This window comes from Eretmochelys imbricata, chromosome 5 (genome assembly GCF_965152235.1).
Source record: "Eretmochelys imbricata isolate rEreImb1 chromosome 5, rEreImb1.hap1, whole genome shotgun sequence".
Lineage (NCBI taxonomy): Eukaryota > Metazoa > Chordata > Testudines > Cheloniidae > Eretmochelys > Eretmochelys imbricata.
The window spans coordinates 73,225,389-73,253,307 of NC_135576.1; the positions used below are offsets into that span (position 1 = coordinate 73,225,389).

General features: G+C 41.3%; 1 protein-coding gene across 2 annotated transcripts; it reads right to left on the reverse strand.

Annotated features, from left to right (window-relative positions):
• Nucleotides 1–1,750: 1,750 nt before the first annotated feature.
• CCDC112 (coiled-coil domain containing 112) lies at nucleotides 1,751–27,919 on the reverse strand. Of its 2 annotated transcripts, XM_077817334.1 has the most exons (10): nucleotides 27,778–27,919; nucleotides 23,237–23,358; nucleotides 15,655–15,776; nucleotides 12,129–12,218; nucleotides 8,473–8,548; nucleotides 6,964–7,354; nucleotides 5,082–5,498; nucleotides 4,149–4,244; nucleotides 2,464–2,582; nucleotides 2,211–2,385 (listed from the first exon to the last, which is right to left on the reverse strand). In XM_077817334.1, the coding sequence occupies exons 1-10, from the start codon at nucleotides 27,811–27,813 to the stop codon at nucleotides 2,355–2,357; spliced, it is 1,500 nt and encodes a 499-aa protein (XP_077673460.1). In that variant the 5' UTR covers nucleotides 27,814–27,919; the 3' UTR covers nucleotides 2,211–2,354. The 2 variants fall into 2 exon arrangements, with proteins under 2 accessions (XP_077673461.1, XP_077673460.1); XM_077817335.1 differs by lacking the exon at nucleotides 2,464–2,582 and having other exon boundaries at nucleotides 1,751–2,385.

Here is a 27,919-nt window from a genome sequence, read left to right on the forward strand (position 1 = left end):
GGCGGATTGGAAGAGGCCCTAGAGGTTCTTCGCCTTCCTCTGTAGCATGGGGCACGGGTCACTTGCTGGAGGATTCTCTGCACCTTGAAGTCTTTAAAGCATGATTTGAGGACTTCAATAGCTCAGACATAGGTGAGAGGTTTATTGCAGGAGTGGGTGGGTGAGATTCTGTGGTCTGCATTGTGCAGGAGGTCAGACTAGATGATCATAATGGTCCCTTCTGACCTTAATATCTATGAGTTTAAAGTCTACTTACAACCTTTTCCAGAGAAGTAAAGCTAAATCATCATCCAGGCTCCAAATATTTGAGCATAAATTTTAGAATTTGCACCCCTTGGCTCCAGTGGATCAGAAAAAGAGAAGCTTGAGTGTTCTTGTCATTTGAACACAACACCACAACTTCAGTACATACCATGTATAATTTTATTTTATATTGAGACCCTAAAAGAATGATCTCCTATTGTGAACTTGGTTTTATTCAACTGTTTCCTAATTTGTCTTTTGGAAGGGAGAAAGGGTCATCAAACTGTTGAAATAGGAGAAAACAAGGCATTTAAAAAAAAATCTATTTTGGTATGAAGAAAAGGAGTACTTGTGGCACCTTAGAGACTAACCAATTTATTTGAGCATAAGCTTTCGTGAGCTACAGCTCACTTCATCGGATGCCGTGAGCTACAGCTCACTTCATCGGATGCATCCGATGAAGTGAGCTGTAGCTCACGAAAGCTTATGCTCAAATAAATTGGTTAGTCTCTAAGGTGCCACAAGTATCCGATGAAGTGAGCTGTAGCTCACGAAAGCTTATGCTCAAATAAATTGGTTAGTCTCTAAGGTGCCACAAGTATCCGATGAAGTGAGCTGTAGCTCACGAAAGCTTATGCTCAAATAAATTGGTTAGTCTCTAAGGTGCCACAAGTACTCCTTTTCTTTTTGTGAATACAGACTAACACGGCTGTTACTCTGAAACCTATTTTGGTATGGTACAGTATAAATCAAATGAAAAACAGAGGTTTTCAGAGGTGATTTCCAGTTTTTGTGTGAGTAAGGAATGAATGCAGGCAGTGTCAAGGAAAAGATCTACAAGCTTGCCATCTTATAAAGGGAATTTTTAAATTTTACTGCTGAAAAATAAGTAACTGAAGTTTTTATACCGCAAAGTGGGATATTATATTATATACATTAATTGCCTTATCTTATTTATAGGATTTGAATCACTGTAAAAGCCTATGATTTAAAAGGCTATATCAGCTACTCATGTCTTATACAGAGAATAAATTACTATGTTCCCAGTCAAATAAAGATTCTGGTTCAGACGGTAGATGACTAGTGACTAATAGGAAGACCAAATAAAGGGCCAGGGTACTAAAATGAAGCTTATAAAGGTGCAGGGTATGATTTAAGGAAGAAGGAGGAAAGCCAAAAAGCAGAAGGGAATGAGAAGAAAGAAAGTGATTTGAGCAAGATTTTACAGTTATGAATCTAAGTTCATATGCAGGCACCTAAATAGCCTGATTCTTTTTTAAAAGAAGTGCTGAGCAATGCACAATTCCCACTGACTTCAATGGGAAACCAAAGATCTATTCCCAGCTTCAGCATTAACTAGCAGTGTGGCTCAGGTCAAGTCACTTGCCCTGCTCTTCAACTTCCCCTTCTATAAAATGGAGAGAACACCTACCATTTGTAGGGCATTTTGAGATTCTTGGATGAAAGGCACTACACATAACCAAAATAGCATTACTAAAACAAGAACTAAACAAAATAAATATTTATTTTGCAAAATAGCATTGTAGTATTCTTTATCCAAGTCAAATTAACACTAGTACAAAAGTTTGCATAGATTAGTCATTCTATTATCACTCCATCCAATTGAGAGACATCTTATTTGTTCAAATATAAAAAAACCCAATCTTTTAAAAGTTGCTAATTATGGACACAGATATGTAGGAGCAAACATGAAGGAACTGAGACCCAGCATCTTTGTTCATTAAAAATACTATTTCTTCCATTGTTTCCCCAAGTGACTATATTATATATGGTCTAGGGTTTAGAATAATGTGTAAGAATGGCAATTTTGATATAATTGTTGTTCCATGACATTATCTACAGTCAACTTTTTATATTCTGTTATTTCAGTTTCAAATTTATGGGATTGTGAATGATATGCCAGTTATCAAATACATACCATAATGAATACACTGCTAATATGACAAAAAATTAAATGGTCAGAACTTGAAACCCATGTAATAATACACAATATTCTTCATAACATAAAAAAGTTTTATGAAAATTTCTAAGGACCCAGTTGGTAACTTTATTTGTATGTAATTCATCTTCCTGTATATGCAGATGTTCAGCTATACCCCTTGCCTCCAGGTTGGGATAGCCCTATGGGAAAAAAATAAGGATGAATAGCTGGTTATTAAGTCTATTTTAAAAACATATAAATAGAAGTCTTTTTCTTACCTATGTGGAATATGTAAAAGTGGCTGCACATCTGTTGGTCCAATCTTTTTTGTGCGTTCCACCCAACCCTTGGTAGGTTTGTACAGTCTAGATGGGTCCCTGGTTACGTGAACTTCAACCTGTCAACAATACATTGTTATGCAGGGGGAGAGGGAAGGACAGTTGGGCAGTCACATCAACTCTTGAAGCTGTTGGGTGTGAAGCTGCCTCCCATTCAGGCTACCCTGAAAGCTGCTTTTCTGAATAAATCCCTGGTATCAACTTGCTTACTTGTCTTCTACCTCTTTTGCATAAAAATAGACTGCAGAATGTGCAAATGCATAACCTCCTGGGCAGTATACTAGTCCAGGTGATTAGATTGAAGATTTGTACTGGGAGATATCAGAAATGCCAGTTAATGGAGCTTTCTGGTTGATAAAGTGCCAGATAATTTTTTTTTTACTTGTATCTCACCCACCTTGTCCCTCCTCTTTTTTTTTTTTTTTTTTTTGGCGGGGGAGGGTGGAGGAGTGGGTGCCTTTCTGATAAACAATGCAGGGACAGGGGATTGATTAGATTGCAGCTGTAGGTCTGTGTGAGAGTAATGCGGCAAGAAACAGCAGAGCAGCACACAGATTAAACAGCAAGGAAGCCCCATACTGAGTCAGAGGAGGACTTATAATGTGACCAAGAGAAAAACACAGAGCGCTTTTGGGTAAAATGCTGGCTGGAAAACAGCTTGGAACTGTGACCAAAGAAACTGTTTCCTGCTGTCTGATTCCTTGTGCATTCAGGAAAACTGGACTTTGTGTACATTCTTTGTAAATAAACAGGATTGCATCAAAGAAATACTTGGACTCCATTATCAATTTCTCCTAACAGAACAAAATTTGTAAGACCCCGATTACCGGCTAACAATAGGAAAACACAGTGCCTTTCCATTTGTCACAAGAAATAAGTACATTGGCTAGATCAACAGCATAAGGAAGGTAGGAGTGTGTCTGTATGATAGTCCTTCTGAGAAATGCAATAAATCTCATTTGTGACAAGAGTCTTTGGCCCACATGGGGCTCACTGCAGGATTGATGCTTTTGCTCCATGTGCTTATGGACAAGAGCAGGGACAGTCTGTCTAACATATTTTCCCCCTCTCTTAATTCTTAGTAAAATTTGTGCAGGAAAAAGGTGCAGGATTGGAACCCTGAAGACTGACGTCCACTATAAATTGACAGAATGAGCAGCAGCTATTGGATGCTCAACATCTGTGAAAAACAGGCAACTTATTTTAAGTGCCTAAATAAGGATTCAGGTGCTTAACTTCAGGCATCCATAATTAAAAATTTTTGCCTTGGTTCATGTGTGTTTTGATATCTTTATCTGCTTTTAAACCACTAAAGATAGCTATTTAAACACATTTCAAAAGGAAAATAAGTGTGTTGTTCTTTTTAACAAAAATTATGCGCTTTTTCCACTATAAAAAGCCAAGACTTTTCCCATTCTGAGGTGGGTTGTTTATTATTTTGCCATGACAAAAAAATAATCTTCAGCTGTAAGGGGTCATTTGGATAGGAAAAAATAATTGCCGTTTAGAAGAAGGCAGCTGAAAGAATAAAGCTGTTAAAAAAATAAATTACAAGCATGAAGATATGTTTCATCAGATTATAACAAGAAAAATCAACCAATCAATTCAGTAAATATGTTAGTCACCTTCTCTCTTAACTTTGCCAGTCTTTTTTCTTTTTCTATTTTTTCCTCTTCTTTTGCCTGCTTTCCTAGAATCTTTAGTTCAAGTTTATGAAGATCCTGAAAAATATACCATGGATGAAATATTGAGCACTTTTGGGAATCAAAAAGAAAAATATGTTAAAGTACCAACAGGCTTTTCATATGATCAGAATTTATTTTGAATGCTTTAGAAACCAAATGTGTCCTAGATTTCACACTGTTTTAAGCACAGAAGTGACCATTTGATCATCCAGTCAGACCTGTACATCACAGGCCATTACATTTCACTCAGATACCACTGTAGGGAACCCAATTATTGTAGTTAAGACTAAAGCATTTCAGTCCTCCAGACTCTGAACTTTGTGTACCACAGGCAGAGTACAGGACAAAAAAAAAAACACCCAGGCACACAATTCAATTACAAGGCCAGTTTCTGAAATTTACCTTTTGGAAACAAACCCTTGATATTGTACTGTTATATATTTGCAAGATATAATTTCCATTTTTGAAAACAAATGGTAATTAAAACAAATATTGACAATGGACTGGTCCCCCACCTAGGCATCGATTCAGGAATATACTCAAGCATATACCTAACTTTAAACAGTTAATTAGTCCCACTGAAGGCAACAGGAGTACTCTTGTACTTTAACATTTGCTCAAGTATCTTGCTGAACTGGAACACTGAGGAAAAGCAACAGAACATTATTTCAGACAAAAAGATGAGCTGTTCCCAAGATACAGATAGAGCTATCTTCATACAGATGTAGTTTGTGAATCAAAAAGAGCTCTTAAAGTTGAAATAATTGTTATTGATAATCAACTCCCTCGTCTTCCACACATTCTAATACTATGTCTACTCTGTACCACACATCCAGAAGATTTGAAACACAAGTGAGGGATGTGACTACTCACTCGCTCTTGAAACTTAGAAATTTTTTCTGCAGCAATTCTCTTCCTCTCTTCCCTTTCAGCCTCCTCCCTCTTCTCCTTTTCAAGTCTTTGGAGCGCCTCCTGTTCCTCCTTCTGCTGAGTGTACTTTTCTAACAGTAGCTTCAATTGGAACTGGCGCTGGCGTTCCTTCTGCTGCTTTTTCTCTCTCTCTTCTTCCTCTTTCTGTCGAGATGCTTGTTTCATTGCAAATTCTATTTCTTTATGTCTTTTCCATTCTTCAACTGCTGCTTGTTGCTTTTTCCTTTCCTCCTCTGCTTTTTGCTTCTGAGCTGCTTCATGTTGAAGATTTTCTGTCTTGAGCATTTCCTCTGACTTCTGTTTCTGCTTTAAGATTTCTTGTTTTTCTTGTTCCTTCTTCATTTTCCACTTTTCAATAGACTGCACAAGAACAGTAAGAAAAAAATTCCTGTACTTCTTATAAAATCTTACTCTTCCAAGAAAGGATTATTTCCAAAGGAGAGAATCAGGGGACAGAAAGGTGCGATCTAAGGAGAAGACTAGGAGGTAAGAACTCCAGAGTAGTAATTCCATCTCTGACATAGATGCCTTTTTACCTTGGCAAGTAGTTTACTATCTCTTAGTTTCACCACACGTAAAGTGTAAACAACTATTTATCTACCTATCTTACAGTTTTTGAAGTTTAATATCTATAATAATTTGAATATATAAAGTTTTATGGCATTCACATTCTGCAGAATAATTATTAGGCTCCTTAGTTAACTAGGATCAGATGTTTTTCACTGTGCAAACATTTTTCAATTCTTTTTATATTTTTTATAAAATATAAAAGTAAAACTAAACTTTTTTCTTAAATAAATCTATGTTTATGCCAACTTATCTATTACCATGAAGGAGACCTAGGTCCAGGACCCTCCTCCAAATGTCTGTTTTCAGAACCAGTGGAGCCAAGGTTTGTTGCAACTGTCCTAGTCCTTCTCTCCCCGTCCTCCCCCCACGTCTGTCTTGTCTATTTAGACTGGAAGTTCTTTGGGGCTGAGACCGTCTACTACTCTGTACAGTGTTTAGCACAATGGGGCCCCATTTTTGGTTGGTTCTTAAATACGCCTACAATAAACATGATTAATTGTAATATGCTCAGCTACTGCACACGGCACTCCAACATGTGCTTAGAGCAGGGATCAGCAACCTTTGAGAAGTAGCGTGCCAAGTCTTCATTAATTTAAGGTTTCGCATGCCAGTAATAAATTTTACATTTACAGGGGACCCCCCTGCTGGTCTGGGGTTCCGTCTGCCGCCCATGCTACTGGTCTGGGGTCCCGGCCGCTGGGCCTGCTCATCCCGCTGCTGGTCTGGATGCACGGAACCCTGGACCGGCAGTGGGCTGAGTGGGGCCGGCGGCCAGGACTCCAGCTGGCAGGGGCCGGCAGACAGAACCCCAGACTGGCAGTGCGTGCGGTACATGGAACCCCAGACCAGCAGTGCACTGAGCCACTCAGCCCGCTGCCAGTCTGGAGTCCCGTCTGCCGGCCCCGCTCAGCCCGCTGCTGACCCGGGGTTCCGTCCATCCAGGCTGGCAGCAAGCTGAGCGGGGCCGGTGGCCGGGACCCTGGCTGGCAGTACCACTAAAAATCAGCTTGCATGCCGCCGTTGGCATGCGTGCCACAGGTTGCCGACCCCTGGCTTAGAGCATCATCTGCTGATCATTCCTTAGAACACCACCAGCAGAGTGAAAATTTTAAAGAGAATTAGTTTTCTGCAGGAAAAAAGCTATGTCTGCCATCATAGCTGGAGGTGGATGGAAGAGGGTGAAAAGCGTGTGTGGCTTTTAAGAAATACACTTCTTTAAAATACAAACATACTTTGAATCTTAAAATTCTCTTACCTCTTTTTTTCTTTCCTCTAAAATCAGAAATTCTTGATACCATGTCTCATGCTGTTGAATATCCTCTTTTGTTCTTCTAGAGAGAAACTCAAGGGCTTCTTCTATATAGGATGGCTTTCCTTTATGTTTTGTCCATACTTTCAAAAAGTGTTGATGATCATAATCATCCCAGCCTCCTTGTCGTCCTCCTGTTTGCTGAAGGAACCTTTCAAATTCTATTACTTCTTCAGGTAGATGATTTTGCAGTGTTTTGTCTACTGGAATCTTACCTGATGGCAACTTGAAAACTCTTTCTATGGCTGAACTACCCAGTGCCCATGTGTCAATTTTTTTCTGTAAGGCACTGAGCTCATTAGTAGCAGTCTTCTCCGCCTTCATAAGCTCTTCATATCTAAGTAAAAAAAACAAATAAACAAACATTGATTTTTAAATAAAAGATCAGACAATACCCATGAGTTCACTTGAAACAGACTTTGTTATTATTCAATTCCCAGACAAACACTATGGTAAAATGGGACTAAAGTTGAGATTAAGTATCACTAATTTACTGTAAAATAAATTACAGTAGAACCTCAGTTTTACAAACACCTCGGGAATGGAGGTTGTTCGTAACAGTGAACGAAACGTTATGGTTGTTCTTTCAAAAGTTTACAACTGAACATTGATTTACTACAGCTTTGAAATTTTAGTATGCAGAAGAAAAATGCTACTTTCCCTCCTTTTCAGTAGTTTACATTTAACACAGTACTGTGCTGTATTTGCTTTTTTTGGGAGGGGGAAGGGGTTGTCTCTGTTGCTACCTGATTGTGTACTTCGGGTTCCAAATTAAGTGTATGGTTGACTGGTCAGTTTGTAACTCTGGTGTTGTTCATAACTCTGAGGTTCTACTGTATAGAAATTTTGTAATTATCCCCAAACTAAGCATTATAAACCCAGGAAAGTCAGAGTTAAGGTTACTCTTAAAAGAGAACTAGATGGAAATGCACAGTTGGGCTCCCGAACAACCATAATCCTTTCCTATATTGATGCCATTGGGAAGGCAGGGAGATAGAAAAGAAAAAAAAATGTGCCTTTAAAAATCAGTTTAATCTAATCCAGATCCCCACTATTGGAATGCCTTTACCATATTGCATGATACTACTATAGGTAATCTAGTCTTAAAAAGAAAAGGAGTACTTGTGGCACCTTAGAGACTAACAAATTTATTAGAGCATAAGCTTTTGTGAGCTATAGCTCACTTCATCGGATGCATCCAGCTGTAGCCACAAGTACTCCTTTTCTTTTTACGAATACAGACTAACATGGCTCCTACTCTGAAACTAGTCTTAAAAGTTTGCTTTGAATAGATGTTTACTTAAATAATTAATTACAGAAAAAGGAAATAAAGAAACAAGATGGAAAAAAGGAAGAGAAGAGTGATTTATACCATACATTTAAGTTAAGTTTTATTTTGGTTTTGTGCAACTGATTTCAGTTATCTCAAGAACTGAAAAGCATGTAGAAACATACATTAGTCGCTGTTCTTCTTTAAAACCATTTATTGCATTTTCAGCTTCTTCCATCATTTCCCTGAGCTTTTCAACAACTACAAAAAACAGAAAGAGGAGTAAATATCAGTTTCTCTATAGCTTAATATAGCTTTTATATGCTAGACCAGGAGTTGGCAACCTTTCAAACAAGAAGGGCTTACGGATGCGGGCAGCGCACGGAGACCCACTGCCTCCTTCTCCCCAAGGGGCATGCAGAGACATGCCAGCAGCCAGCCACTTCTGGGAGTGGCATGGGGCCAGAGCCCTGCTGCGCCGCCGGACTGTGAGCTGCCTGTGGTAAGTGCCTCCCGGCCAGAGTCTGCACCTCGCCCCCAAGAAACGGTTGCCCTCAAGAAACGGTTGCCCGCAATGGGGCAGCCAAAGAGTTGCGTGTGGCTCTGGAGCCACAGGTTGCCAACCACTGTGCTAGACACAAGAAAATGTGACATTTCTTAATAAACTAACATGAAGAATAAAGATATATAGCAAAGCAGGAAGTTTCTACTTAAAACATATACATCCCATACAGCCTCTACTTCATACACATCCCCAATGGGCAAAACAATCTTTTACAAAATTAGTGACAAATATGGATATAGGTAAAATCGGATTTCCTGAAATGAAACTATGCTACAAAAATGAATTAATAAATAACTGATGATACAAGGGAATTCTTTATTTGTATTGTTAGAGTATTCTATTCGGAGTAGACATGCTTTTATTCCTCTTCATCCTTCTCTACCAGGAAACTTAATGCTGGTGAAAAGAATGTGACTGAGAGCCTTAGTTTCCAATCCTACAACTGGATGTGCAAGGATGGGCCCTTACAAACTCATGGAGTCTTGAAGAGTGGAAATATGGGAGTATCAGGTGAAGCCAGTGGGACTTCTAGCAGGTATACAGGTCTGTCGGCACGCTTCCCATGTATGCATCTGGGGGTGGGGGTGGGGGGCAATTGCCCCCCAAACAGAGGTGAGGCATGGGGGGCACATGGGGTTACGTGCCACTGCCCCCCTCCCTCCTAATTTCTGAAAATGCAGAGCAGCCCAGCTCTGAGGCTGCATCTGGTCTCAGGCTCCACTGACTCTGCAGCTGAACCCAGCCTCCTCGGTCCTAGTACAAGTTGTGCTCCCCTTCTGTGTTCTGGGAGCCTTCCTATTTTCTGTGGAACAGTGAGTTCCCACAATGGGGCTGGGTAAGTGATGGTGGGGGAAATGACGGAAGGGGGGTGAGTGGAGGAGGCAGTGGGGAGGGAAGGGAGGTGGAATAGGGCAGGGGGAGGGGAATGTGGGAAGAGGGGGAGGGAGAAGAAAAGGGGATAGGGGAATACCAGGGGGAAGCAGGATTCTGGCATGCGGCATCCCTTTGGCAGCAGCTGGGGCTCCCCCATTAAGCAGGCCCATCGAACCCTCACCCTGACATGCCCTACCCCCCTACATCCGGACTCCTCCGACAAGCCCCGCTCCCCCAGCACCTGGACCCCTGAACCGCCAGCCCCAGCCCCAGCCCCCCCCTCGCCAGCCCCATCTCTCCACACCCAGACCCCGCCCCCCACGAAGCCCAACCACCATTACCTGGATCCCCTGCAGAGTCCCATTGCCCCTGCACCCGGAACCCCCACTACGAGCCCCTGTGCATCCAGATCTCCCACTGTGCTGGCCACACCCAGTTTGCCTCACACAGAAACCTCTCACCCCACACCTGGATCCCACCACACTAAGTCCCTCCACACTTGGATCCTGCTGGGCTAAGCCTGCCTACCCACACCTGGTGCGCCTGGCACAGAGGGGCAGAGCCCCGGGGTGTTTCTGGGGCAGGCCCAGACCTTGCACTGTGTTAGGGTCAGATGCAGCCTCACTGCCGAGTCCCTGTACTGGGGGAGGTAGGGGCTTCGGGGTGATCTCCCAACATAATGCAGCCAGTGGCCTGTGCTCCCCACTGCCATGCTGAAGCCACATTTATTTACTGACAAATAAAATTTGCAGAATTTTAAAATCGTGCACATAATTTTTAATTTTTTGGCACATAATTCCCTCAGGAGTAACTGATTTAATTAACCCAGTGGAAACCCTTGTGTGGACACACTTATTTCAGAGTAAGAGGAGCCCATTCTGGATTATCTTGAAATGATTCCCAACATAAGAACCAGCTTTCTCATGTTACCCTGCCAATGTGCCTCAGTCTTGATTTGGAGACAGCATCTCTAGGGGTGAGGCTCTTAGGCTTTGTTTAATAAGAAAGTTATAGGATAGTACTTCTTCACACAACACACAGTCAACCTGTGGAACTCTTTGCCAGAGCATGTTGTGAAGGCCAAGATTAAAATAAGTTAATGGAGGATAGATCCATCAATGGCTATTAGCCAGGATGGGTAGGGATACAAAACCATGCTCTGACGTGTCCCTAGCCTTTGTTTGCCAGAAGCTGGGAATAGGCAACAGAGGATAGATCACTTGATTATTACCTGTTCTGTTCATTCCCTTTGGAGAACCTGGCATTGGCCACTGTCAGAAGACAGAATACTGGACTAGATAGACCATTGGTCTGACTCAGTATTGCTGTTCTTATGTTCTTAACTATAGTCAAACAAGTAAAAAGTGATTATCCCCTGTGGTCACAAGGGAGTTCACTGATTTAACTAGCTTTGTTTTTAAAACCCAGTCAGTTAAATTGGTACAATTTCTCATCAGACAAGGCCTTCATTCAGATTCATGTTTTTTCAATCCTTGGCATCCTTGTTGACAGTTTAGCAGAGAGACCAAGGTAGATGCAGACATTTGCAGATAGAAATTGAGTTAGATCAACAACATAATTAATGGTTTCAGAGTAGCAGCCGCGTTAGTCTGTATTCACAAAAAGAAAAGGAGTACTGTGGCACCTTAGAGATTAACAAATTTATTTGAGCATAAGCATAATACCTTTTTCCACTGAATGCATCCGATGAAGTGAGCTGTAGCTCACAAAAGCTTATGCGCAAATAAATTGGTTAGTCTCTAAGGTGCCACAAGTACTCCTTTTCTTTTAACATAATTAATGTAAGCCACAAAACCTTGAGCTGATGACAAATCTTGGTCTCTAATCTGGGCTACATTTGTGAACTAGTAAGCTACAAATGCATGGCTCTCTGATTACCAGTGCCCCAAGTGTTTCACTTATCTAATCCCCGAAGTGTGCTTTATTCATTATCAACAGAATATTCCAGTTTATATTGGTACAGATGGCCTGAAAATGTAATTCCCTATGGCCCTTGCTCAACGTCCTCAGCCATCAGATGGAAGAGAGGCACACGACTGTATCTAAGTCCCAAAAATATACTCATTGCACTTAGCATTACAGTACAGTTCAAGAAGGACATGAACTTCAGCACAGAAGGTACCCCACCCCCAATAGGCTGCAGGGTCCCAGGCCAGTGCCAACAGAAAATAAGGAGTTCCACTTAAAGATGATCTCAGGTAGCCTCCAGCATTTCCTGACACTCCCCTCCCTTCTCAGATTCACAGAAGGACAGGCAGAAAGGACATCCAGAGCCTGCACTGATGGCACAAGCAGAGACTTTCCCTGCAACACAATTATCCAAGAAAATTAAACTTTTGTCTATAAAAGGCAAGTATTTCAAACTTCATCAACAAGACTTACATTCTGGTGTAGGCTTCACATCTTTCAATTGTTGTTGAAGTCTCTTAACATTATTGTGTATTTTTGCTAGTTGTTGCTGGATTTTAGCTTCTGTGGAAGAAAAATAAGTTAATTAGTCATGTTAAAAGTTTAATTATACATCAAATTGAAATTTCTTGCCCTTACCCACAAACCTCTAAGTCATGTAGCCCCGACATATCTGGTCACCTTTCACATCTTCTCTGACGCACCCTCCCATGCCAACAATGATGCTAGCAAAAATGTCAGTATTCATCTTCATCATCTTCTCATAGAAGCAACTCCATCCATTGTTTCATTCTGCCCCTTGTGCTGGGAACACCAGTTCTGACTCTGTTTGAATAGACACTTCCCTTGCCCCATTCAAATCCCTCCTACTCACCTCTGTCATAAAGCCTATAAAATGCGGAGGGGAGGATAGATATCCTTAACAAACAAAACAGCACCATCAAACTGTGTACTAACTTTACTGAGGAATATGATCTTATTGCTATCTTTGCCCTTCTTTTCCCTGCTTTGTGTGTTTAGTTAGACCCTAACATCTTAGGTCATGTTAGTTTGTATGCTCTTCAGAATATGTAATGCGTCTACAGATGCTCCCCGACTTATGTAATCATTCCGTTCCGGAACGCCTTGTGTAACTCGAATTTTGCGTAAGTCGGAAACACATACCCGACCATTACACCAAAAACAAAACAAAACAAAAAACCAACCCCTCCTATTTCTAGCTTACGGAACTTTTTCCATAACTGCGGATTTGCGTAAGTTGGGTCTTGCATAACCTGGGGAGCATCTCTACAGGGCCATCCTTAGGATTTATGGGGCCCTACGCAGTATTATTAAATTGGTGCCCCTATGCCCGACGGCAGCCCGAGCTCGCAGCCTGGTGGCGGGTGGGGAGGGACGAGACGAGACAGCAAAGGATAATGAGATGCCCGGCCCATCTCATGGTGGTGGAGAGTCACAGTTCCCTGCAGAGACCCCCCGTACCCTCTCCCTCATGCAGAATGGACATGCAGAAGGTACCTAATTAAAAGCAGTAAACTTGAGAATAAAAAAGGTCAGTCACAGGTTTTTTGATATGCTCTGAAGTTTATCAGATATTTATTTGCAAAAACTTTGTAGTAAGGGTGAGTCAACTGTCCTGCTGAATACAACATTAAATATTATGGAATACATGATGCAGCTCTTCTCTGTTTTACATTTTCTTAATCAGTATTTCTAAGCTGATTTTATATTTTAAACGTACTCTTAAGCCTTCATAAAGTAATCATTCCAGATGACTACGTATTTAACTCACTGAAACAAAGACATTATTTTAAATTAACCAGTCACAGAGGTTTATAACAATGTGCATAACAATGTTCATTGCTTTTAGAAAAAGGGAACACTAATTTACTTTGTGTGATCTCCATAACAATAGATATGTTTATGAAATTTCACCAACTTTAAAAAATATGTTTCCAAAGATTTTAGGCATAACAAAGGATTTTATATCTTACTAAGGTACTGATTTTGCTGGAGGGTTCTCTTAAAACTAGTTCATCAGATAGTCAGAAGTAATGAAAGGGAAACTCTTTGTCCAGCTATCTGGAAGAAAAGAAGTTTTATCCCTGGCTGGGGAGAGAGGGGGGAAGGGAGAAAGGGATGGACAGAAAAGACAGGAAGACTTTGGAAGCACTTTTTTTTTTTATTTAAAAAACTATATGTCTGAAGATCCAAGCATTTAAGGCTAAAGATGACTGTGCATCTAAAAATCTATGCAAGGATTTTTTAGAGATGTGATTTTATAATCTTCACCAACTCACTAATGAAATATTTTTAAAGCAAATTTTAAACTAAGGTCCTGTAGACATATGTTCTGAGTAAATATTACAGTAATGCACAACTGTTTTTGTCAGTAAATTCAGAAACTGACAGTATATACCTGGGGTTTGGCAAATGCCTGTTAAATAGCTTCATTACCCCTTGAATGGCTCTTTAACAGTTTCATTGTTGGTTTAATAGGTCTGGCAGGCTGGAACACTTTCACTTTTAACTACTAGATCCCCTCCCGAGGAAGACTCACCAGGCTGTAGCAGCCAGATGTGAGAGCTTGCAGGAAGGGTCGAACAGGGATAGGAAAGCCGGGTGGGTGGACACTAAGACCCAGTGATGCCACAAATTTTCAGGTGCCCTACGCAGATGTATATGTTGCATATGCCTACGGACAGCCCTGCGTCTGTACTTATTTTGTGAGACACCTAGCAAATCTTTGGGAGTGCAAAAAATAATTTAAAGATTTTGTGTTTTGGGACTTTTTGAAAATGCCTATGTCCAGTGATGGTGTCACCTTCCCTGAATGACACATCAGGTCTTTTCTGAATATGACAGGTTTCAGAGTAGCATCCGTGTTAGTCTGTATTCGCAAAAAGGAGTACTTGTGGCACCTTAGAGACTAACAAATGTATTTGACATAAGCTTTCGTGAGCTACAGCTCACTTCATTGGATACATTCAGTGGAAAATACAGTGGGCAGATTTATATACACAAAGAACATGAAACAACGGGTGTTACCATACACACTGTAACGAGAGTGATCACTTAAGGTGAGCTAGTACCAGCAGGAGAGCGGGGAGTTGAAGGGGGGGAATAAACATGGGGAAATAGTTTTACTTTGTGTAAGGACCCATCCACTCCCAGTCTCTAGTCAAGCCTACGTTAATTGTATCCAGTTTGCAAATTAATTCCAATTTAGGAGTCTGTTTTTGAAGTTTTTCTTGTTGGAGAATTGCAACTTTTAAGTCTGTAATCGAGTGACCAAAGAGATTGAAGTGTTCTCCAACTGGTTTTTGAATGTTGTAATTCTTGACGTCTGATTTGTGTCCATTTATTCTTTTACGTAGAGACTGTCCAGTTTGACCAATGTACATGGCAGAGGGGCATTGCTGGCACATGATGGCATATATCACACTGGTAGGTGTACAGGTGAACAAGCCTCTTGATAGTGTGGCTGATGTGATTAGGCCCTATGATGGTTTCCCTCTATTTCAGGAGCATTCAATGTGTGAACCAGCTTCTGCAGGCCACTCTACAACGAACATACCTTCTTACGCTGTTGTCTATCCGTACCAGGCCTGGAATAAATAACTGGACATTTCAGTGCCTGGATTCTCTAGGACCCACCTCCAATGCTTCAAGCTTCTGCAAATCCAGACACTGAAATATTCTAAGATCTACTTCTTTTTAAGTGATCAGTGTGGGAGACACTGAGAATCCTTGATTATTTTGTGGTGCTGTCATAAGTTTATTGTACATTAACTAAGCTAGATTAAATCTTGTTATATTTAGGTTCATACTTTTTGACTCTTCCACAATACTGTTTTTATAGTGCACTCTCTCTTATAAACAGTACATATACAGTAGCAAAAATACTTTCATGGGTCAGTATCAGAATTTGCTTTGTTCTGTGAGCTAATACACGACTTAAGTGTGTGAGTGTGGACAAGGAAAGGAACAAATATCCTACTTTCAGCTTTCCTGTTGTTAGTCATTTTATGTTCCAGTTCTTCCAGTGTGCTGTATTCCACCCTGCAATCACTCTTCTTGCTGTAGAGATGGCCATTTTTGTCTTTTTCTATATTCACAAGTCTGGGGGAAAAAAAAGGTTGCTTGGCTTTGAAATCATATTTTAAAATCACTTGAAAATTAATTAAAAATATAAATGCACAGTCATTACCATTTAGAAATTACTTAGACTAACTAGTGGTCATTATTTTTGATTGAATAAGTTAGTTTTGTACAAGTGTATCGTTACAGAATTTAAAAACTGGGCTTTAATACAGGGAATATTAATCAGAATAGCTGCTTTTAATTTATCATGTAACTAGAGTGTTATCACTTGGAAGGATTAGATTTGAAAGACCTGGAAGGATTAGATTTTTATCGGTAAATGTCAATGAATTAAAAAAATCAGGAACATCCTTTGCAAGATTTTTGCTTTGTGCAGGCCAGACAGTAAGTCTGACAGAAGCAATTAGAAATCTGGTACTCAACAAAGGCAGACTGATGTACATTTCTGCTCTTCGCTTCAAAAAGATCATGCTAAATGGTGATTTTATATCTAATGGTCTTCGGGTCCTTCACATCCTTTAAAACTGTCTCACTTTCTCCCTCAATTTATAACTACCTTCTTTACACTCAAGATTCTGCATCTGATGAGCCTTATAGACTATGTACTGTTAGATGCCACTTTCTTCCTCAGAAGTGGCCACACTTCAGTAGTAGATGAAGTGGTCCTTACTTATCCATTATCTGCCTCATAGGGGTGTGACTAAGCATTCTGAGAAACAGATGAAACTCATTACATATGTAGAGCCCAACCTGTTTCCCCCTCTCCCCTCTGACATTCCCTGCCATGATTATCCAGTGGTTAGGGCACTAGCCGAAGAACTGGGAGACCTGGGTTCAATTTACTGCTGTACCACGGATTCCCTGTGTGACCCTGGCAAATCATTTAGCTTCTCTGTTCCTCAGTTCCCAGTTTGTAAAATGGGGATACCAGTACTTCCCTACCCTACTTGAGTGTTGTGAGGATAAATATATTAAAGTTTGTGAGGTGCTGAGCTACTACAGTGATGAGGGTTGCACAAATAGAAGAGTTAGACCTAAGTCAGGGGTTTTACCAGTCCTCTCGGGGGATGGAAGGGAAGGAAACAAGTGGTTGGTTGAGAATAAGCAAATAGAAAGCTTGGATTTAAGATTTAGTTAGAGGCGGGGAAGTCTACTGCCTTGAAGCTGTTGCTAAAACTGCTCCCAAACAATGCTGCAAATCCCAGGCCAGATTAATTATGTAAGTGGCTAGAGTAATATATGTTTGTTTCAAGGCTTTTATTTTTTTCAGTTGGTATCTTTAAGTTGTAGGGTTATTATTTTCTAACTTTGTTTTTCTATTTTTGTAAATAAAAGAGTCAAAGGAATCTACTCCCGTAGGGTTCTATTTATATTTTATGTTTAGTGTTTAATATTTCATTTAAAAACAATAACACAATATTATTTGTGTTCAGCATCCTATTTAGTTTTCCTGATGTTTCCCCAGCAAAGCTGAAACCTGCTAAAAAAAAACATTTATACTGTTCTTGGACCAACTGAAAAGGAGAGAATGGATGTTCTCTGAGGAAATGAATGAATTAAACCAAGAAAGAACACCACAGGGGTAAACTAAAATACATTTTGGGGCATGAATTCTGGTATGCAGGACACAAGATTAAAAATTAATTAACATGGTTGTCATCTAGGATAGCAGTTCCCAAATTCTGTAGACAAATAAAGTCCTTGGAACACTTTCCCAGTCAGCTGCCTGGTTTCACAATGACAGTTCTTTTCACTGTCCTCCTGCTGGATCACATTAAAGGAAGCTAAAAATACATTAAATACCTCCCTATTATTACTTGTCTATGTGACAAATTGATGTAGTTGCCACAAGGTTGTTATTTGATCATCAACGGTAGGGGAGGTCTTCCAAGTAATCTTGAATGAGGGCAGAGATAATAAAGAAATTATCTTGTTGACTAAGACTGCGGTTCACACTATAAAAATGTATAAGAACTGATCTAGGTGCATAGTGCAGTGCCAGCAACCCTTACAAAGAGCTATCACTGAAAGGCTGAGCACAGCATGGTGGAAGAGAGCAGGAGGATGAACTGTACTAATGTAGTTCCATACATAGGTGGAGCTGTAATGTAGATGGAAAGATTTGCTCCAAAGTAATGTGCTCCCAATGCCTCTGCAACAACAGTGTGATTGGAATGTGGATACGAGATGTTTTAGAGATATTAAAGGTGCTTGAAATTGCTAACTTTGATAGTGGCATTTTTTTATTTTTAAATACACAGATCCATAACTAATTTTTGTTTCTTTACTGTGGTCAATGGTGTAACAAAATATACTTACAGCCAGAGTCCGAAACCGTTACTCACAGTGGGTAGCACCTTGGTACCTTGATTTCAGTGGAACGACTTGGGGATCAATGGATTACTCAGTGTAATTAAGATGATCAGAATTTGGCCCCTGGTGAATTTGAACAATGGGCAACTCTCTCATAGTTCATGAAGGTTTTTATGTCTGTTTAGTAGCCTCATTTATCAACAAGCATTCCTAAGTATTAAACCTTCTTAATATAGCTTCTGCTAAGGTAGTTCAACTTTTAGAGTTCCAACAATAACTGCATCCCCTTATTGTTTTAGACTACTCTGACCCTAAGAGCACCCCAAGCCCAGAGGGCAAGGGGCTCCCTGGTATCTAGCAATAAGCCTCAGCTAGTGCAACCAGCTGATTCTGATTGTATTCCAATTTACTGTTGTCATAATCTGTATTTAAAAAGTGTTAGGGAAGGTATCATATGCAAACTGGTAACATGCTGGTCATTAATATTATTGCATGGTATATGTACAGTAGTATATGAAAAATTATAAATATGGACAGCAAGAAAACAGTCTACAAATGCAGTAGAAGCAAGAGGAAGCCAAAGACAGGATTAGACCCGTTACTCAATGAGGAGGGGAAAACAATACCAGAAAATGTGGAAATGGCAGAAGTGCTAAATGTCTTTTTTTGTTTCAGTTTCCACCAAAAAGTTTAGTAGCAATTGGATATTAACTTAATGAATGACAGTGAAGGGAAAGAACAAGTTAAAAATTACTTAGACAAATTAGATGTTTTCTAGTCACCAGGGCCTGATGAAATACATCCTAGAGTACTCAAGGAGCTGACTGAGAAAATATCTGAGCCATCAGCGATTATCTTTGAAAAGTCATGGAAGATGGGTGAGATTCCAGAAGACTGGAAAAGGGCAAATATAGTGCCAATCTATAAAAAGGGAAATAAGGACAACCTGGAGAATTACAGACCTGTCATCTTAAATTCTGTACCCGGAAAGATAATGCAGCAAATAATTAAGCAATCAATTTGAAAACACCTAGAAAATAATAAAGTGGTAAGTAACAGCATGAATTTATCAAGAACAAATCATGTCAAACCAACCTAACAGCTTTCTTTGACAGGATAACAAGCCTTATGGATAAAGGGGAAGTGGTAGATGTAGTGTATCTTGACTTTAGTCTGTCTCCCATGACCTTCTCATAAACAAACTAGGGAAATACAACCTAGATGGAGCTACTATAAGGTGGGTGCAGAACTGGCTGGAAAACTGTTCCCAGAAAGTAGTTGTCAGTGGTTCATCGTCAAGATGAAAGGGCATATCAAGTGGGGTTCTGCAGGGGTCAATTCTGGGTCCGGTTCTGTTCAATATCTTCCTCAATGACTTAGATAATGGCATAGAGAGTACACTGATAAAGTTAGCGGACGATGCCAAGCTGGGAGGGGTTGCAAGTGTTTTGTAGTATAGCATTAAAATTCAAAATGATCTGGACAAACTGGAGAAATGGTCCAAAGTAAATAGGATGAAATTCAATCAGGACAAATGCAAAGTACAGTGGAACCTCAAAGTTATGAACACCTTGGAAATGGAGGTTGTTTTTAACTCTGAAATGTTCGTAACTCTGAACAAAACATTATGGTTGTTCTTTCAAAAGTTTACAATTGAACATTGACTTAATACAGCTTTGAAACTTTACTGTGTAGAAGAAAAATGCTACTTTCCCTTTATCCTTTAGTAGTTTTTGTTTAATACAGTACTCTACTGTATTTGCTTTTTTTCCCCATCTCTGCTGCTGCCTAATTGTGTACTTCTGGTTCCAAATGATGTGTGTGGTTGACTGGTCGGTTCGTAACTCTGGTGTTCATAACTCTGAGGTTCTACTATATTCCACGTAGGAAGGAACAATCTGTTGCACGCATTCAAAATGGGAAATGACTGCCTCGGAAGGAGTACTGCGGAACGGGATCATAGTGGATCACCAGCTAAATATGGGTCAACAATGTAATACTCTTGCAAAAAAAGCAAATATCATTCTGGGATGTATTAGCAGGAGTGTTCTAAACACAACACAAGAAGTCATTCTTCCACTCCACACTGATTAGACCTCAACTGAAGTATGTGTCCAGTTCTGGGTGCCACATTTCAGTAAAGATGTGGACAAACTGGAGAAAGTCCAGAATAGCGCAACAAAAATTAGTAAAGGTCTAGAAAAAATGACCCATGAGTGGAGATTGAAAAAAATGGGGTTTGTTTAGTTTGGAGAAAGATGCGGGGGGGCGGGGGACAACCATGATAACAGTTTTCAAGTACAGAAAAGGTTGTTACAAGCAAGAGGGAGATAAATTATTCTCTTTAATCTCTTAGGACAAGAAGCAATGGGCTTAAATTGCAGCAAGGGCGTTGTACACTGGACATTAAGAAAAAAGTTACGGTCAGGGTAGTTAAGCACTGGAATAAATTGACTAGGGAGCCTGTGGAATCTCCATCACTGGAGATTCTTAAGAGCAGGCTAGAGAAACACCTGTCAGGGATGATTGAGATAATACTTAGTCCTGCTTGAGTGCAGGGAACTGGACTAGAAGACCTCTTGAGGTCCCTTCCAGTCCTACTATTCTATGATTCTATGTGTTGGAAATATGTTTTTAAAATGTGTTTGGCAAGTAAGGCTGAAGTCACTCCACCCTAGACAAAGGAATGTGATCCCACCTGCTTGAAAGTGTCTCCAGTATAAATTGAGCAAGGAGAGACAATGCAAGTACATTTACATAAAAGGCAAAGTCAATAAACTAGCCAGTGGAGGAGTATGACAGAACATACCTCTGTGTCCACATTCTACACTATTGTAATAATCATTGCTCAAAGTATGCCTTGTGAGGTATCATTTGAAAACTTATAATTTTCTGGTCATTACTATCCTGGTAAAATATCTGTGGAAACATTGTATGTGAAGTTACAGTAGAACCTCAAAGTTACAAACATCTTGGGAATGGAAGTTGTTTGTAAATATGAAATGGAATCATAACTCTGAACAAAACATTACGGTTATTCTTTCAAAAGTTTACAACTGAACACTGACCTAATACAGCTTTGAAGCTTTACTATGCAGAAGAAAATGCTGCTTTTAACAGTCTTAATTTAAATAAAACAAGCACAGAAACAGTTTCTTTACCTTGTTAGTTTTTTTTCTTTTCCTTTAATTTTTTTAGTAGTTTATGTTTAACGCAGTACTATACTGTATTTGCATTTTTCTTTTGTCTATGCTGCTGCCTGGCTGCACGCTTACAGTTCCAAATGAGGTGCGTGGTTGACCGGTTAGTTCGTAACTCTGGTGTTCGTAACTCTGAGGTTCTGCTGTATAAGATTCCACTGTATGGTTTTAACAACATTTTTTATTAACATGTTCCAAACTGCGGTTAGCAAACAGGTTTGTCTCAAACAAAGGAATGTATGCTCTGCTTAATTTGCATTTATGCAGTAAACAACCATCAAGCAGGAAAGTGAGATAAAGGAAGTTCAAAAAGGTGAGGAAAAGCAGTAGGGAACATCCTTCCCCAGAGACTCTTTGCCTCCTGAATCTTAGCTGGAAATGTTTTTCAAGAGGGGGACTGAAACTATAAGAAGGAGAGAGAAACACTCTGAGATCCCCCCCTGCTCCTCCACCTGCCCATTGCATTCATGCACCTGAAGCATTCGTTGGATTTTGGGAGAAGCGGTCCTGACTTAAGAAGTTTGGTCAGTAAGACTGCGAAAAGCATGTGGTGAGGAAACTTTGCTCTGACTTTAACATAGTTTGTTAAGTTAGGCAGCAGTTGTATTTTATCTTTATTTTTCTTGTAACCATTTCTGATTTTTATGCCTTGTCACTTGTACTCACTCAAAATCTCTGTAGTTAATAAACTATTTTATTGTTTTATCTAATCCAGTGGGTTTAAATTGAAGTGTCTGGGAAACTCCATTTGGAGTGGCAAGTTGCGTGCATATTACAGTATTTCTACTAAAGAAGTAATGGACTTCATATAAACTGGTATTGTCCAGGAGAGGGGTGGGCAGTAGGGGACATTCTGGGGGAAAATCCAAGACTGGGAGTGTCTTGGGGTCACACAGCAGTATGACCAAAACTGGTAAGAGCCAAGGTATGGCTCGCTGGCTGCAGCACACAGACATAACTGGGAGTGACTAGCATGTTGGAGGCTGTTTGTGAGCAGACCAGGCTGGAGGCTACAGAAGCAAAGCATTGTAAAAGGTACCCCAGGTTAGAGGGCAGGGGTGACAGCTAATCATTAGGCTGGACTGTATCCTGGTATGTCACAGGGAGATATCCTCTAAACTATCTTGACGGGGACAACAGACTTCAAAAATTAACATGGCATCAGCTGCCTGGTGGACACAGCAGGCCTCCTGGAGTCCCCAAGGAGGGCTTCCTGATTTTAAAAACAAAGATAACTTTGGAAGATATAAGCAAGGACAGAGAGCCATTTTGATATCCTTTACTGGGCAGATACAAAAGACTAAAGCTCTTGTACATCCAAGAAAAGTGGAGGGTTGAAAGGGGCTTGAAAGTCTCTGGAAACTGGCTACAGCTGAGAAATCTACTTCAACCAAGACTCTAGTTAGTTAGTTAGAATATGCTTCTAAAACTAAAACCTTACTTTTGTCTGTAACCATGTCTATCCTTATATTTGGTATCACTTAAACCTCATAGTGGATAAAGTTACTTTACTTTTACTATAATCCAACTCAGTGCTGTGATAGGATTAAGGATTTGCCAACCCCACTTAAGTTAATAACCTGCTGTGTATTGTCTCTTTAAAGGAGCAGCAAAACGGATACGATTTTGTGAGTTACAGTAAGTAGAGGCTGTGCACTACAGAAAGATGTCTCTGAGGAACTTGGGAACTGGAGTTCACTGACTGTTAACAGCTATGTAAAGTTTGGACTGGCAGAGTCCTGAAGAGTTTGCTGGAAAGGTAGACAAGCTGGTGTGTCCGGAACTTGACACACAGCTTAGCAGCAGCAAAGCTCTCACTTGCTGAGGCTGAAAGGGTTAACACAGCAGCTCAGAGTTCTGTAACCCCTGCTGATAGTCACAAGTACTAATCTTAAATCACCTCAAAAGCTGTCACGCAAAGCAATGCCATGCAGAATGTGTTTATGGTTATATTCTTTAACTTACTGATTTTTTAGTTTTTCTGCTGTTCTTATGAATTCAGCTTTCTTAGCTTGATCAGCTTTAATCATCCAGTTCTGAAACTGAAAGTGTTGACCGGAATCTAGAGTACTGAAAGAGCAGTCACTCTGTACAGAACACAAAATAAGGCATTCTTTATTAAGAGAAATTAGTCTTGTATCTTTAAACAATTATTCATTATCAGTAACACGGTAGCTAAAAGACAAACACATACTGTGGACGTGATTTACCACTGCGTTACTTCAGTTTTACACTGAACTCAACTGTTCAGTTGTGTAACTCAACTGATTTTAGTGGAATTACACCAGTGTAAAGCTGGTGTAATGCAGTGGTGAATTGGGAATTGTATCTGTAATATGCTCTTAAAAAGAATAATACAATGTTATATCACTACAATTAAACAGTAGTTGCCTGTAATAGGAACTGCCACTCTGGATCAGACCCAGGGTCCATCTAGTATCCTCTCTGACAGTGACCAGTACCAGATGCTTCAGAGGAAAATGCAAGAATCTCACAGTACACAAATGTGGAATAACCCTCCCCCCGGTCTCTTCCTGGTCTTATCCCTCCAATCATTGGGGATTGGCTTAAATCCCGAGGCATGAGGTTTAACAGCCCATCCAAATTTTTTTTTTTTAACCCTGGATATTCTTGATATCATAGCTACTAGTAATTTAGTGTGCAGTTTTGCAATCCTCACTCACGGCCTACAAAAAGGTTGACAACAGTTAGGCTGCTGATGTGCTAAGACCACTGTCTATCATGCTGGCCAGCATTGTCTCTTTGTTTCTTGGTGCCCCCTACCCATCTGTTTCACTTGTTGTCTCTTGTTTTATACTTAGATTGTAAACTCTTTGGGGAGGGGACTATCTTTGTTCTCTGTTTGTACCTAGCACAATAGGGTCTTGGCCCATGACCGGGGCTCCTAGGCGCTATTGCAATACTAATAAATAAGAATGTTGAGAAACATTGATGTGGGTAATCCCATTTAAGTTAATAGACAACCTGACAAAGTGATACCTAAATTTGAGTAATGGCTGTAAAGATAAGGGCCCTTAGCTCTTACATAGGCAGGTTCAGTAGTATTCCAAGATCAGTGACTGAATAAGCATTTTCCCCCCTTAGACTAAGCCTACCTAAAATCAGCACAGGGTAACAGGTTAACAAGCATTAGGAGTTCTCTATAGGAAAAGTCATCCTTAAAAATTAATGACTTCTCAATGGGAGGGTGAGGAGAATCGAACCCCCATGACCACTGCAACTGGAAGAAAACTTGACTATTTGGCTGGGAGCTTATTAAGCCATATAGAGAATAAATGTCTCCTCTGCTGCATAGTTGAATTAATCTGACTACTCCAGCTAAAGAGTTATTTATTGGAGCATCTGAACTAGCATCACATTAGTAGAAATGCCCCGCATTCTGTCTATTAGGGTTGCCACATTTTTTTCTACTGGACAAATACAAACTGGAAAAAAATGGAAATAATAAGGTGTGTACTAAACAGACTGCTTACTGGCTTTGATCTGCTTGCAATCTTTCATCCCCTATTTCCTTCACCAATATTTTCTCTATTTAGAGTGTGCCTTGGAGGAGGAATGCTATCCTTATATCGATCTGTAAAGTGCTTAATGAATTGTTGATACTATAAAAATAAATATCAACAAAAACATTACATGCTGAGATGAACTTCGGCATGGAATGCTAATGCATCATCACAAGCTGAAGACAAACAAAAGTTAAAATAAATTCAGCTCCTTGATCACTATCTAACCATGTTTATTTAAAGCATCCATGCTCAAGCAAAAAGTTTACACTCTGTAATCAAAGTGGATTATAAAAGGGTTTGGCCAGCCAGCATATACAAGGGCAAACTATGTCATAACTGGATTTTTAAACGAAGCATTTTCTATGTCTACTTAGATTGCAGCTTTGTTTTTTAAGCACTTTGAACTGTAGTTTGCCATGTCCATGATATATTTAAAGAGGTCACTCTTCAGAAACTATACAAAATGACATCATGGAGTACCATGTTTATTATGCCTCCGTGATTGCATATCAAATTTGATCAGTTTGGAAGACCATGAGATGGTATGGGAGTCCCAGATGGCATAATTTAGTCAGCAGTACTCTTATTACTGTGATCATGCACTCGAAGAACCCAGCTTGACTTTTATTCATCATGCCACAGTCAGTCACTCAGCAACCACTGAGATTCTGATCTCTGTAGCGTTAAAAACCTACATGACACCTGTGGGAATCCTGCAGTTCTGTCAGTTACATTATATTATCCAAATGCTGGAGTGGAGATACAGAGTTAGGATTATCAGTTGGAAGCCAACAACACAGGACATCGTACCGGAAAAACCCTGCAGAACACAAGATGAAACCAAGAACTAACCTTCAATCACATATTTTAGGAACCTCTCGAGATGAGGTGGGTGAAGTAATATCTTCTATTGGGCCAAACACAGAAGTTGGTCCAATAATAGATATTGTCACCTTGTCTTCTAATATCCTGGGACTAACACTGCTACAAGACTAAATACAACTTAGATCAGCGTGGAGGCCGCCTCTCTGAAGACATCCATGCAGTGTGCAGCGGTAGTCAAAAAAGCAAACAGGATGTTAGGAATCATTAAAAAAGGGATAGAGAATAAGACAGAGAATATCTTATTGCCCTTATATAAATCCATGGTACGCCCACATCTTGAATACTGTGTACAGATGTGGTCCCCTCATCTCAAAAAAGATATACTGGCATTAGAAAACGTTCAGAAAAGGGCAACTAAAATGATTAGGGGTTTGGAACGGGTCCCATGAGAGGAGAGATTAAAGAGGCTAGGACTTTTCAGCTTGGAAAAGAGGAGACTAAGGGGGAATATGAGAGAGGTATATAAAATCATGAGTGGTGTGGAGAAAGTGAATAAGGAAAAGTTATTTACTTGTTCCCATAATATAAGAACTAGGGGCCATCAAATGAAATTAATGGGTAGCAGGTTTAAAACAAATAAAAGGAAGTTCTTCTTCACTCAGCGCACAGTCAACCTGTGGAACTCCTTGCCTGAGGAGGTTGTGAAGGCTAGGACTATAACAGGGTTTAAAAGAGAACTGGATAAATTCATGGAGGTTAAGTCCATTAATGGCTATTAGCGAGGATGGGCAAAGAATGGTGTCCCTAGCCTCTGTTTGTCAGAAGGTGGAGATGGATGGCAGGAGAGAGATCACTTGATCATTACCTGTTCGGTTCACTCCCTCTGGAGCACCTGGTATTGGCCACTGTTAGTAGACAGGATACTGGGCTGGATAGACCTTTGGTCTGTCCGAGTATGGCCATTATGTTCTCCCTAGAGGGGCACTAAGGAACATTCAGGGTAGCCAGGCCAAACAGCCCCAGCTCTGCCCCAGCCGTGGCTCCCAGCCTCCACCCCTCCTCCCCCCAGCCTTGGCCCCTTCCTGCCCCTGACTCTGCTCCCAGCCTCAGCCCTGGCTGTGGCTCCCTTCTGGGCCCCAGCCCAGCTCCCAGCTGTAGCCCCCTTACTCCTGTCTGCCCTCCCCCCAAGCTACAGCTTTGCTCCTGGCCTCACGGGGGGGGGGGGGGCAGACAGCAGTAAGGGGTGGCACAACTGTTAAAAGTTTGGGGACCACTGACTTAGGTACTTCTAAAGAGCCGATCACTGGGGCATGTAATATCAGCGTGATGAACAACAGGACAATCAGTAACAGGGCAGAAAAGTTCCAGAGCAGACTGAACTGGCTATATGCAGCGTTTCTGTAGCCAAGTGGGTCCCAGGATATTGGAGACAGGGTGGGTGAGGTAACAGCTTTTATCAGGCGGATTTCTGTTGGTGAGAGAGATAAGCTTCCCAGTGCCCCACAGGGCTCTTCTTTAGGCCCTCAGCTGGGCCAGGTACTTTGGAGGGAAAGCGCAATGGAAAGGCGCAGAGGTGCGGACTGATTTGGGGTGCAGCACTGATGGGGGGAGGGGTTCTGCCACAGCTCCGGTCCCAGCACAAAACCTGCGAAAGCCTGGATTTTGGGGGGGGGGGGGGAGTCGTCGTCTGACAATTTTCGCTACCCGCCGGCCGCTCTGCGGCCCCCGCCACGGGGCGCAGGGCGGGGACGGTGGGGGGAGGGGGTGCCACTGTGGCGGCCGCGAGCTGGGCAGGGGCCGGGACGGCAGGAGGCGCTCCCTGACGTCACAGAACGTCCGGTAACTGCTGTGACCGCAGCGCCGCCCCTCACCCCCACGGCTGCACGCGCCCCAGCTACGGCGGGTGAGCGGGGTCCAGGGGCGGCCCCGGACACGGTCTGGGCCGCAGCAGCGTTTCTCTGGCAGACACAGGGCCCGTTCGGAGCCTCCCCGCGTTAGCGGGGCCGGCCTCCCTCCCTGGGCTCTCTCCCCGCCGGGGGAAGCAGGGAACAGCCCAGAATCCCTTTGACAAGGTTGAGCCGCAGCGAAGTCACTGCCCCGAGGCGCGCTCTCATCGCCGCCCGGCAGGAACGGCGCTGCCGGCGGGGCCTTTACCTGCTGCTGCCCGGACGCCGTTGCCACGGCCGCCATCTCGGAGGCCAGCACGGCTCCCTTCTTCGGGGAGGGGGGTTACGCGCGCTCCGTCGGGGTCTCAGGAACACGGACTAGGGGCAGGGTTCCACAGGGCGGGGCTTTG